General features: G+C 40.3%; 1 protein-coding gene across 2 annotated transcripts in view; it reads right to left on the reverse strand.

The window, feature by feature from the left end:
• Window positions 1-12667, reverse strand: part of NECAB1 (N-terminal EF-hand calcium binding protein 1) — a 78463-nt gene that overhangs the window by 35093 nt on the left and 30703 nt on the right. For both annotated transcript variants that reach the window (XM_030012500.2, XM_030012499.1), the window contains exons 4-5: window positions 8295-8320; window positions 5811-5908 (exon numbers count right to left, since the gene is read on the reverse strand). In XM_030012500.2, the coding sequence (XP_029868360.1) occupies window positions 5811-5908; window positions 8295-8320 (124 nt within the window). The remainder of the gene's footprint in view (window positions 1-5810; window positions 5909-8294; window positions 8321-12667) is intronic.

Here is a 12667-nt window from a genome sequence, read left to right on the forward strand (position 1 = left end):
ATTCAAGTACCTAAACTGGAGTCTGGTGCCCTACAGTGACCCACCTGGTTTCCAGCTGCTGCCCCAGAAGGGGACCTCATCCTGCCCGGGGGTCTCATCCTGCCCCTCGGTCTCCTAGAGGTCCTGTGTGCTATTTGTCAGGCCTGTGCAGACATCTTGGACACCCTTGAATACTCCAGGTTTTCTAAAATACCACTAGACGCCTGTTTAAGCCCCTGAATACTTCTATATTGTCAACTTAATTTCATATGAAAATTACATTTTGGGTGATTAAATGAGCTTTTGCTAGTTTACTGAGTACAGAATAGTTCACCACCACCAGCAGGTTGCATTTGCAATAAACTGTAGCAATACCAGAAATAAAAATGATAGAGCAAAACTTGTTCTTACTGAATAGCTGACAAATAGCAATAATTTTATGGCTTAATAACTTAAGGAAGACATGTTCTTTAGTCTGTAAGTTTCTGATTTGCAGTACTCACAAGTCAATAGAACCAACATGTCAAGCACCTTAAAAAAACTGGTCTATTTTTATCTATCATCTACATCATTACCCAGTGATAGATTTTATTATCTGTGCTGTGGGCTGCAAAATTTCTCTTCATTGTATTTATATGTGACTGCAAGCTACAGAATGTAATAAAAATGCAGCTTGATGAAAATGGTATGTTTATTTGGGTAATAAAAAAGTTAAGATTAAATATTTTAATTAAACATACTTCTGTGTTTTGTTATAAAAATGTCAGAAAAAAAGGCTTAAAGCAGCAAGCCTTCCAATGCATTTGTAAAGTTTTGCTGAGTCTTTAATTTTTAATGCTTCCTGTATATAAGATGAAGAAGAAATGAGATAAACAGAACTATCCCAGCTTGTACTTTGATCAGGAAAATATCAACCTGGCAGGTACAGGAAAAACAACTGACACCGATGATTAATCTGTCCTCACCACTCCTCTATAAGCAACTCATGCAGACTCTCCACCCTAATGAGAGAAATGATCAAAGACCAAATGCCACAAATCCCTCTAAAAATCCTCAGATATGTGTTTCCCTTCCTTGTGTAAGGATAAAACACAAGAGACGAGTACCAAAACAGAAGGACTGTAGCTCCCCTAGCATCCTCTGGTAAGATGGTTTTTGTATTAGAAGTATGTTTCTTGCAAATGCAACTCAGTCTTTTCCCTGCTGAAAGATGTCCTTTGCTATATCTATTTATCTGCATTTTTAGCTCAGCACCTTCCAGCAACGGAGCATGAACCACTCCTACAGCCCCGAGGGCCTCCTGTCTTCCCAGGTGCTGTTTAGTTTGGTTAGGCTGGAGGGATCTGGCCCCAGAACAGTGAAAAGAAGTCTGGTTTAAAAATTTCTTGAACCTACTAACACACTGGAATGTTTTCTCCCATAGATGACTTGGTATTTTCACTTTCAGATAGCACAGGACTGGAAGACTGGAGAAAAGCTCAGTTCAAGAAAGCTGTGCTGACAACTCTTTCAAACCACAGAGGGAAATAAAGTACACAGAAATTATGCTGCAATTACCTTGCAGGAGTCAGTTATCTGCTAATCTGTTGGGTTAAAAATATCTACACATGGAAATAATTTGGAGTGATGGGGACAATTTGGTTGATCTTAATTTAAATCCAGGAGTCTGTAGCCAGGCCAAACTCCAGTTGGTCACGGTGGGAGATCTTTCTGTCTAAAGGCTGAACAGGTTGGGAATATTTGCAAACAAAACCCAAGGTATTTATTCATTAATGCATGTGATTTTCAAAACTGATTGTGAATTAAAAAAACAAGATAACATGTGCAAAAGCTACTTGGTACACACTTGGGTACTGGATTTAAGGATATGAGTCAAATAATGGCACACACTTTGGTGTTATCAAACTTAGATTAACATATGCCAAAAAGTAAAGTCTACTAAACTCTACATTTGGGGGTGGGGGTGTGGGGTGTGTGTGTAATTTCTAGTTCTGTCTATATCTGGAATAAGGAGGGGTTATAGATTAGGTTTTTAGATTTTTCAGACATGCTGATCCATGTTCAGCTTTTCACTGAAGACTGACACATCTTCCTTCTCTGGGGTTTCCTTGGAAACTGAAGCTGAACAATTTTTCTGGGGCTCTGATTTTGCAGCTGCCTCTCATGCAAAGTATCTACTGAGTATGGGCAACTTGAATTGGAAGGAAAGCAGGGATTTTCTATAGGAAGGACGGAGTGGTTATTGTTTATCTGACTCTAAACTGGATAAATAAAATAAATGAAGTACCAAGTTGCTCCTTTTTTCCCCCAAATATTTAAGACTGAATGAGTTGCCCACCTCATGCCAGAGTGGCATGCACTCTGGGAAAGTTTAGCAGAGATTGATAGTAAGACGTGCTGAACCTTCTCCAATCCACGAAAAGTCAGAGGGAGTGGAAAGCTCACGGCAACCCTGAGGACTTGGTCCCTAACCAGCCCCATGCTCTGCAGAGTAGAGTTCAGGACCAATCTCGGCAGTTTTTACTTTTGGTTTTTAATAGGATAATTTGGTCCTTGGAAATTTGGTACTGATCACTGGAAACTGACTCAGCCACTATAGGTACACTATGTCTTTGTAGCTCTGACAGCATAGGTCTTCAATTCTGGGCTTTTTTTCTATATATGAATTTTCCAACTAGGTGATGGCTTAGAAGATAGTAATAAATGCTCCTATTACTCAGTGACTATTCAAGGGACCATGTGGCTGCAATGGCAGAGCAGTGACAAAGTTTTATTTTGTACTAGGAGAGGAAACCCAAGTCTTGCTCTGATACATGCCAATGGCCATTCATAACACGTTTCTGAGCACTTGCTTTTCTGAGCTGGGGAGTCAACTTGACCTAGGAGCTACATCACATCTAGTGTGTCACCGATGGTGAACATCATTTATCCATGCTATCTCAGTATCCTAACTAGCTTTTGCTGCACCCCCAGCTCTGGTTTTAGATGGATATATTCTAGATTTTAGACCATAAACTTCAATAAAAACTTGGGCTATTTAAGATGGAAATTTTAATATTTGCACTCCAATGATTTATCAGGTACTCAAGTCACATAACCTATCTGTTTCCTGAGAACTGAGTTCCTGTTGTGAATAATCCCAATTTTGAATTGAGAATTTAATTTCTGTACAAAGCTGTAGTTCCTGGGCATATCCTTGGCAGAAAGCTCTACTTTAGAATATTTGAGGACACATTTTTTGTTCGACCGTGTTCACACACTGTTTCTACTAATTGGAATTAGAAGTGTTCTTCCTAGTGTTAGCCTTGCTCTAGTTCAGCCACCACTAATGAATAGTCAGTTGGAATATTCCTGAAAGAGAGAAAACCCATTAAGCTTGAATCTTCAGTCAGGAAAACAAAATTCAAAGAAATTGTCATTTGGTTATTCTTTAGATGGGTCCTTCAAGCAGAAAAATGAAACACTTATTAACAGTCTGGATTTTCTTATCCATTTTTCTAGTCAGGCCAATGCTTACTTCTTACAACTCTGATTAGTCTACTGGGACTCCTCCTTGTAATTAACTTCTGAGGTAATTCTTAAATGCTGTGTTCTATTTACTTCCAGTAGTTATCAGATGACATCCTGCCCTTTAGCAGTAGTTTAAACACAGGGCTAATTTTTTTTTTTTCTTCAAATTGTGCATAGCTAGAATGAACTGATCTGTTGCTTTTTAGTGTCCAGCTCAATGAGGCAGTGAGTCAGCGCACATTCACTTCATTAGGAGTGGAAGATGCACAGCATGAATGGAGAGGCATTCAGCTTACTGGCTCAAGCACTAAATAAATAAGCTACACTTTCAGGTTTTTATTTTTGGCAGTTCATGTAAAATGTACGAGTACTGCACTCTTGCAAACACCCAAATGCCAAAGATAACAGCTTCGCTAAAGCAGCACAGCTTTCTCCCCATTGATCTCTCCATTGATTGACTGAAAAAAAAGGTTTTTCCCTCCATGGGATCTCACTGAGTACATTTGGCTGAAATTTCTGTTCTTGATGGCTCGCCTTCCAGTGAATAATCTCATGGTGTGGGTCTGGGGCAGGGTATGGAGGGTCTAGGTTCACTTCCTTCCCTGGTTTATGCTTTCCCTCACCTTTTGAAGCTGTTCCACCTTGCACAGAATATTTAACTGTTCAGCCAGGGAAAAGGAGCCTATTACCCAAAGTCTTGATGCACTTTTGATCAGACATCTAGCTAGGATGTGGTATGAACGAGCAGGTCTGAACAAACGAGCAGGCATGACCATAATGAATTGAGTGCCAAGTGGCTCAGCCGCCTCGCACGTCCTGCAGCACGGCTACATCCCCCGCCAGACAGATGGATGGAGAAACCCAGCTTCTCCTCCTGGGAAACGTCTCCTCCCTCCCAGGTGAACATCCCCTCGCTGCACGGGTGGGCAACAGCCCTAACACCTCCTCTTTGCAGACTCTGAGCGCTGTTTTTGCTTAAAACGCCTGAAATGGAAATGAAATCTTGTTCTTGGTCGGGAGGTTTCACTCAACCCAAATTTCTGTGTCTTCTGTTGTTACTATCAGAAATACTTTCAAGTGATTTACACTGGCCAGTTATATTTTGGGACTAAGTAGTTTGGATGCACAGCTGCTGCCTATGGGATGGTTTTATAATCATGAGAGTACTGGGGTTCAGCTTCAGGGAACATGGGGAGAGATATTCCAGCCCTTTTTAATCTCTTTAAACTATCCTGGAATCTACATTTAACAATAACATAAATACAACTCCCTAGTATGTCTCCAGATGACTCTTGCCTACCTAATTTAATGGTAGTCATTAATGTAGTTTAAGTCATTAGCATCTTTTACTAACATGTTTTCTACTTCAAAAATTTGGATTTTTTTTTTTTTCAAATTCAGACTATTTCCAAATACTGATATGCTGATAATACTTACCCACATTTGGCATGGGTGTCCTGGTTTCAGCTGGGATAGAGTTAATTGTCTTCCTAGTAGCTGGTACGGTGCTATGTTTTGAGCTCAGTATACGAAAAATGTTGATAACACTGATGTTTTCAGTTGTTGCTAAGTAACGTTTAGTCTAAAGTCAAGGATTTTTCAGCTTCTCATGCCCAGCCAGCAAGAAAGCTGGAGGGGCACAAGAAGTTGGGAGGGGACACAGCCAGGGCAGCTGACCCAAACTGGCCAGAGGGGTATTCCATACCATGGGACGTCCCATCTAGTATAGGAACTGGGGGAGTGGGAGCAGGGGATCGCCGCTCGTGGACCAACTGGGTGTCAGTCAGAGGGTGGTGAGCAATTGCACTGTGCATCATTTGTACATTCCAATCCTTTTATTATTGCTGTTGTCATTTTATTAGTGTTATCATTATCATTAGTAGTTTCTTCTTTTCTGTTCTATTAAACTGTTCTTATCTCAACCCACGAGTTTTACTTCTTTTCCCGATTCTCTCCCCCATCCCACCGGGTGGGGCGGGGGGGAGTGAGTGAGCAGCTGCGTGGTGCTTAGTTGCTGGCTGGGGTTAAACCACGACAATAGGACATGGAACCCTCTCTTAGTACGACAATATGAAGAACGTTCTTCAGATTATTCGCAAAGACAATTTTGGTTATATCCAAACTGTAATACTTTGCAGACAGAGCTTTACATCTTTGATACTCAACCATTTTGACATGCCTTTTCCTACTGGACTTCTGCTACAAACATGTGTATGTGGAAGAACTTAAATATGAATTAGTAACTCTATCTAGATAAGAAAAATACTGGATACATGTTCAAATAAAATATAATGTAAAGAAATTGTCACATTTTTACTTACTTTCTTTGTTTTGTCCATTGCCTTCAGTATGGTTATGTTTAAGTCTTCCAAGACAGATAGAACATTTTCATACTCTCCTAAGTGCTGCGAAAAATATTCTAAAAGAAGAAAACCCACGTCACCCATTAATGACCTGAAAAATCAATATTTCATTAAATATCAATTTTATCAAGTCTGAACTCGGTTATGGTATTATTAACTATCTAAATATATAAAATGAACAAGAGTTACAGTGAAAAGGATGATTTTATTTTTAAGTTTTATATTATTTCCCCCTCAAAAATGATTCCTGGAGTACCAAAATCAGTGTTTCAAAACATTTTCTTCCAATAAATGCATTGCCAAATTGACAAAAATTTAAAATATCAGTTTGAGAGCTGAAACAGACCTATTTTCAAAATATCTACATTTTCTTTCTAAACTGGATTTTCAGTCTAACAGTCTGCTTTACAATTACTAGCAGGAAATACATGTGTATGTACTAAATCTAATTATATTGATACAAAAATGAATAATTCTGGTAAAACCCTTAGAGGAGATAAGATCAAATGGGGGCTGTTGTGAGTCAGGGTCAGCTGAGACCAGTTGTTTCTCTCTGAGAAACGGAGAGACCATGAGTTGGCCAGATAAGCTTCTAGTCCCAGGTACTGTGAATATATTTTCAATGAATATGATGCATGCAAAATACTTTTAACAAAAATTATGGAAATAACATAGGTTGCAGGATGCCCTTGCGTAGCTGCTCAAAGCAAAGGACATTTTAACAGAAAGAGCTTATATGAAATCAGGGAGCATAACTCAGAGGGATTACAGCAAGAGAAGGAGGCAAACCTGGGGAATCATGACCAAAGTTCCCATTTGGTCAATGCAGCAAAATACAATAAAGGGAGGCCCAGGAAGGAATAAGTGTGAAAAAGAAAGAAAGAAAATTATGTTAAAGCTAGAGACTGTGTTAGACAAGGCATTTAGACATCCAATCACCTGGAAGAGCATGAAAAACAAAGTCTAAATGGCAAACAACAAGAACAAGATTAGATAGAAGCTTTCTGAAATTATAAATAGCGATATTTTGAGGCTCTTAAGAGGTCAGCATGAGCTTCTCAGGGGAGTCATGAAAGCATAAAGTTTCAGGAACACTATGACATAACCTGGTATTGCTGAGAGGTTGAATGAAATGATTTAGAATGAAAACGTATTGTCAATTAGTATCCCAGAAATGAAGCTTCATTTCTGAGGAGAACTGAGATAACTCAGAAAGAGGTGTATAATCCCTAGCTTAAACATGTGTTGAGTAAACTCAGTACCAGATTCACAGAAGAGAAACACTGTAGTGGCAACCTATGAAAAATTTAAAAGGCAGCTAAAGCAGCCCATATTCAATCAAAACAGACAGTAAACAGAACCAGTGCTGGGCTGACACCCCCCTCAGCCCTCTTGCTAGCCTGAGGTGGCTAGTAGGGTCAGGTACTGAGCAAACCTATAAGCCTCCAATACAACACCACCAGCAGTAAATCCCTTGTAGAACAAAACCACCTGTCTTCCTGGGCCATTTTTATATCATTTTGGCCAGATGCTCAACCAGCAGAAGTCGTCACAGCCCAATTCACTTCAGCTGAGTCTCATGTCATATATTTATAAGCCACAGGCTGAGGTGCTTCTCAGTGGGTTCCTGGCCATGGGTAGAGTTACCTTGTGGGTGAGTAAATGAGCTGTCATGCAACATGACAGTATTTTCAGCTTGTATAGGTTTTCAACATCGTTGACCATTAGAAAATTTATCAGACTACCATCTTTCCCTCAGAAATAGGCTGTTTTTGACAAGTATAACTGTTTTTTTGACGTTTTGTAGGAGGACTTGCAGAAATTTTCTGTGAACTGTTTTTGCTGTAAGCAGCACTCCTACATCAGGTGCTGTAAGATCAGCTGGAGAGCAAACAGGGTTTTGGGAAATGACTCACAGCCCAGGATGGGGTACAGAAAGGGGTAACTGGGCCAAATTCTAAGCCTTGTGGGAATTTTTTGTGATGAAGGATGATAGAACTTGTCAAAATGCTGTTCTCACTGTCTCAAGTTGGAGGAAAGTAATGAATTTTCCTCTAGTGGGGTACTAATGTGATAATCTGTTTCAAAATTGCCAAAGCACTCATACTTCAAAGTGATCAACTAACTAGAAAAAATATCTCACATGAAAGGGAAATAAGATAAAAGTTATCTATCTATCTTTACATCAGAACAGATCTTGAAGCTCAGAGAATGTGAAGTATTGATTAGGCAAAAATATTTTTGAAGTCATTTCTGCATGTAATGGATGACAGAGTCTGAAAAGATTGAGCCATCTGCATTTTCTCAGGAGTTCTTTCAATGAAAATTATTTTCTGTTTGAGCTACAAAGATTAAACATAAAAAAATCATATCACATAGTATGTTCACTTGCACAGGGCTGCTGCAGGCATAGATTATGTTCTTGCCCAAAAAGAAACTTACCGCAGAGCTCTTCTGTGTCAAGATTGCTGGAAAGATAAGAGAATAGAAGGTTAGTGAGTGTAGTAATATTTTTTGTTGCATTGGTAAATAGTAGAACTCAAAGATTAGCCTGACTGGGATATGAAGGCTCCCTGCCTGGGCTGTAGCAGGAGGTGTGAGTGCCTGGCCCTTGCTGGCCTTGCTCTGCTGCCTTAGGAACGGTTGTTCTAAGCTGAAGGCTGTAGCTGTGCTGCAGCCCTTCTGAAGCTGGCTGCAGGTGCAGCCTCCCTGTCCGATCACCTTCCCACTCACTGACAACCCTCTCTGAAGTTCCTCACCCAGCCTTTGTGCATCATGGTGCAGAGTCCCTGCTCCTCAGGCTTTACACGTTTGGTCCCAGTGCTGGCAGAAATCCATCTAAACACCAGAAATTGGATTTTTCCCCAACTTTCTGCCTGTACTCCTCTTCTGTGGCTGTCATGCTGGACAGCATGGCTCAAGAGAGCTTGTCCCTCCATGCTAAATGAGGGAAAACCCAGTAACTTTCTCCTGTTTGCAATCCTCACTGTGCAATAGTGCTCTGTGGGAGAGAGTACAGCAGGAGGATAAAACCAGACATAGCCCATCAGCACACATAATTTCTAAGATCTTCTGGCCATACAAAACCATTTCACACCAGTACTAACTTCAGCAAAATTAGTGATGTGAAAAGTATAGCTGTATTGCCATATTCCCATGCCAACATTACATAAATACATAACTGTATGCAAGTATTCTATACAATTCAAAACTCTTCACTTCAAACAGATTTCATCTTGATCCACTCTGAAGTGATATTTTCTCTTAAGCAATATTTTCTCTCTGAGGCTTTAATAGTCAAAAGAAAAAAACATTTGACCTACAGCTCAATTCTGAAAGTTAGCATATTGACTTTCTTCCAAGGAGGAGAAGAAACTGATTATTAAAGAAACTTAAAAGCATGAATGTCCTTTTGGAATCTTGCTGAGGGGTGAATATTGAATGGCTGATTGCACTTAGGATTTTTTCACTAATCTTTTTAATTTAATGGGATTTTTTTTAATTGACCTTTTAATAAAATGATGACACAGTGTTATCTTAAAGTCACTTTCACCAATGCTAACTTTCATACATCTGGCTTTTATGTCATGATGGAGAGAAACAGATAGAAATTGCAGGATCCTGGGTTGTCACAAACTTGCATACTCAGGGCTATAAAAACTTCTGAACACTTTTAATTGATGATGTAAATGAGATATTCCCACAACTTTTATTAACTGAAGGTGAGCTTATCTGCATTTGAACAGGCCAGGTTGAATGGTTGCAAATGAGTCTTGCATCTGATTTTTCCAATGACCTTGGTGGCAGGTATAATGAAATTCATAGTCTGTAAGAATTGGTGTTGAAGCTGAGAAACTTAACTCTTAGGTCAACAAACTATGTGATGGGAAAAAGTGTCTGTTGACTCCTTAAGGCTGTTCACCACAGATCACTATGGCATCAATGACCAAATGTGTCTGACCAACCACTTCTGCAGTTCAGCAGTCATTTTTGGAACAGTCCAGATGTTCGCTCCTTGAATGCAAACTGAAACCCTGAAAGCTGGAAAATTGCCTGAGTCAAAAAGCAGTGACAGAATGTGATGATGTTGAATGACAGGAGTTTGCTGTTATGATGCTTACTCCTTGTTCATCGTCCCTGCATTTTCTGCCCCTTCACATCATCTGCCTTAATGCCTTGTCTTTGTAGAAGACAAGTCTGCATTTCTTAATGTACAGCTTGATAACTGTGTTTAAAACAGTGTTTCACATCATTAGCCCATCAAATTCATGCTCTCTTTTCAAATTTCATATTAAAATCCATTCTGGTCCTTGTCCTTCTGCAGTATCCTCAGCAGTGTGGTAGCGACATAGTAAGGGAGTGGCTCGGGGGCTCTCAGCGTCGCTGTCATCAGAATATCGCTGTTAGTCCTATTGACAGGAGTGACACAGCTGCAAATGGACTACGAGTGAAAATGGAAAAGTATTTAGGTGCTGAATTCATTTTCAGTTAGAATTGGGCACCTGAATAATGAGAAAATTATTGTCCGAAGTGATTTGTGCAGCAGCTTTCAGGAAGTCTGTGACAGAACATAGAAATGACACAAAGAGCATGGATTTCAGTCTAGCATACTCATAGTATTTCCTTCTCTATTATAAATACCCTCTGAGGCTACACTGCTTTTGGCATCCTGTTTTAAGGGGATGCTGTTCTAGGCAGGGAAACTATAATTTTGTGTCACTGATTATTTCAGTCTCTCAGAAATAATAACATGCTGCTTCAAACACAGTTGTGAACAAACCTAGAAATTCTTTTTCCGTATACCAACAGTTTTGAGCTCCCTGCAGTATGCTACAGAAACAATTAAAGAAGTTTGGCATATATTTAATACTACAGGAGTGAGGTGCACACCAGAGGGCTCTTTCTGCAACTCAATACTCAGGTTTATAGTGGGCACCTCTTCATGATTTCAGTGGGTATGTATGCCAAAGATGCTTCTGCTTAGACCTATCATCTGGCAATGCTGAACATGTTATTTGCAATATTTGCTGGATGACTCGCGTCCAGGAGCCAGCACTCCACTCATGATAAGCATCCGAAGCATAGGGTGCAGCCAAATGCATTCACATCATGTCAGCAGGACTGTTTTTTAAACTTCTGCCCTCAGTTTGCTTTCTGACTACCAAATGCAGTCCTTTTACATGTCTGACTCTGTCTAAAATGTTCTCTACCTAATAACATGAGCTATTTTTAAAGGACTATTACAAATATTCCACTGAGCAGTCCTGATCACTGCCAAGTTGATTGCACCTGTTGCTCAGTGACAGAAACATAAGCAAATTCACTTCAATATACTGTGGCAAAAGTGCCTATTTGTGATACTTCTGGCAGTGGCCCAAAGTGTAGGCGTGCAAAGCAGCTGTGATCACACTCTTGTTCTGCCCACCACAGTCAGCTGTGGGCTGGGGCCAGCCAGGGAGGAGGGAAGGTTAAAGCTATTCCACCCATCCACTGGTGTGAATCCACTGATCCACAGCCCCATCCATTGACCTGACACATACCATTCTCTGGCACAAAAGGTACCTCTAGTCAGAGGTACCAGCAGAAGATCTGCATATTTTCCCTGGACCACAAGAAGAGGCAATGACATCTCTTCAGTACAGGAATTAATTATATAAGAAGTATAGACTCTAGCATCTAAAGCAGTTATTATATTGAAGAATCCAATACTATAGGAAAGACTTTATGAACTAACTTAATTTAGGAAATTCATTGCCATGACTATCATAGCTGGAGAAGGATAACACTTCCTTCTTCAGGTCTCTCTTGATTCTGATATCTGAGATGGATTTATTTCAGAGGCTTGAACCAACTCTTTTTTTGGGTCCCATCTTCATGTCTCTCTGCTAAATTTGGTTTTAGGGAGGGAAGTTGTCGTGGTTTAACCCCAGCCAGCAACTAAGCACCACGCAGCCGCTCACTCACTCCCCCCCCCACCCAGTGGGATGGGGGAGAAAATCGGGAAAAAGAAGCAAAACCCACGGGTTGAGATAAGAACAGTTTAATAGAACAGAAAAGAAGAAACGGATAATGATAATGATAACACTAATAAAATGACAACAGCAATAATGAAAGGATTGGAATGTACAAATGATGCACAGTGCAATTGCTCACCACCTGCCGACCGGCACCCAGCTAGTCCCCCCAGCGGCGATTCCCCGCCCCCACTTCCCAGTTCCTATACTAGATGGGACGTCATATGGTATGGAATACCCTGTTGGCCAGTTTGGGTCAGGTGCCCTGGCTGTGTCCTGTGCCAACTTCTTGTGCCCCTCCAGCTTTCTCGCTGGCTGGGCATGAGAAGCTGAAAAATCCTTGACATTAGTCTAAACACTACTAGCAGCAACTGAAAACATCAGTGTTATCAACATTCTTCTCATACTGAACTCAAAACATAGCACCGTACCAGCTACTAGGAAGACAGTTAACTCTATCCCAGCTGAAACTAGGACAGAAGTTTGAGGCTGGTATCTCCTATTGTTAAGTAGAAGCATATAATTTGTGACTGAAAGAAATTAAGAGTTACTTAGACTGTGCAAGGGCAACTGAATAGTCATCCATGGACAATCTTAGCCAAAAAGCTGTAAGCTCTTTGCAACAAGAAAGCCTGCATACCAACCTACTTCAGGTCAGCAAAATGACATAAGTGCTTTAACACTACAGAGGGTGTTGTGCACAGGAGTCTTATGTGTGCACTTCCATTTTAAGAATATTCTGCTTCACAGCTCCTTTGCAACAGCAAAGACCTTTTTGTTCAGGTTTGTTCAAGGTTTCCT

The sequence above is a fragment of the Aquila chrysaetos genome, chromosome 4 (assembly GCF_900496995.4).
Source record: "Aquila chrysaetos chrysaetos chromosome 4, bAquChr1.4, whole genome shotgun sequence".
NCBI lineage: Eukaryota > Metazoa > Chordata > Aves > Accipitriformes > Accipitridae > Aquila > Aquila chrysaetos.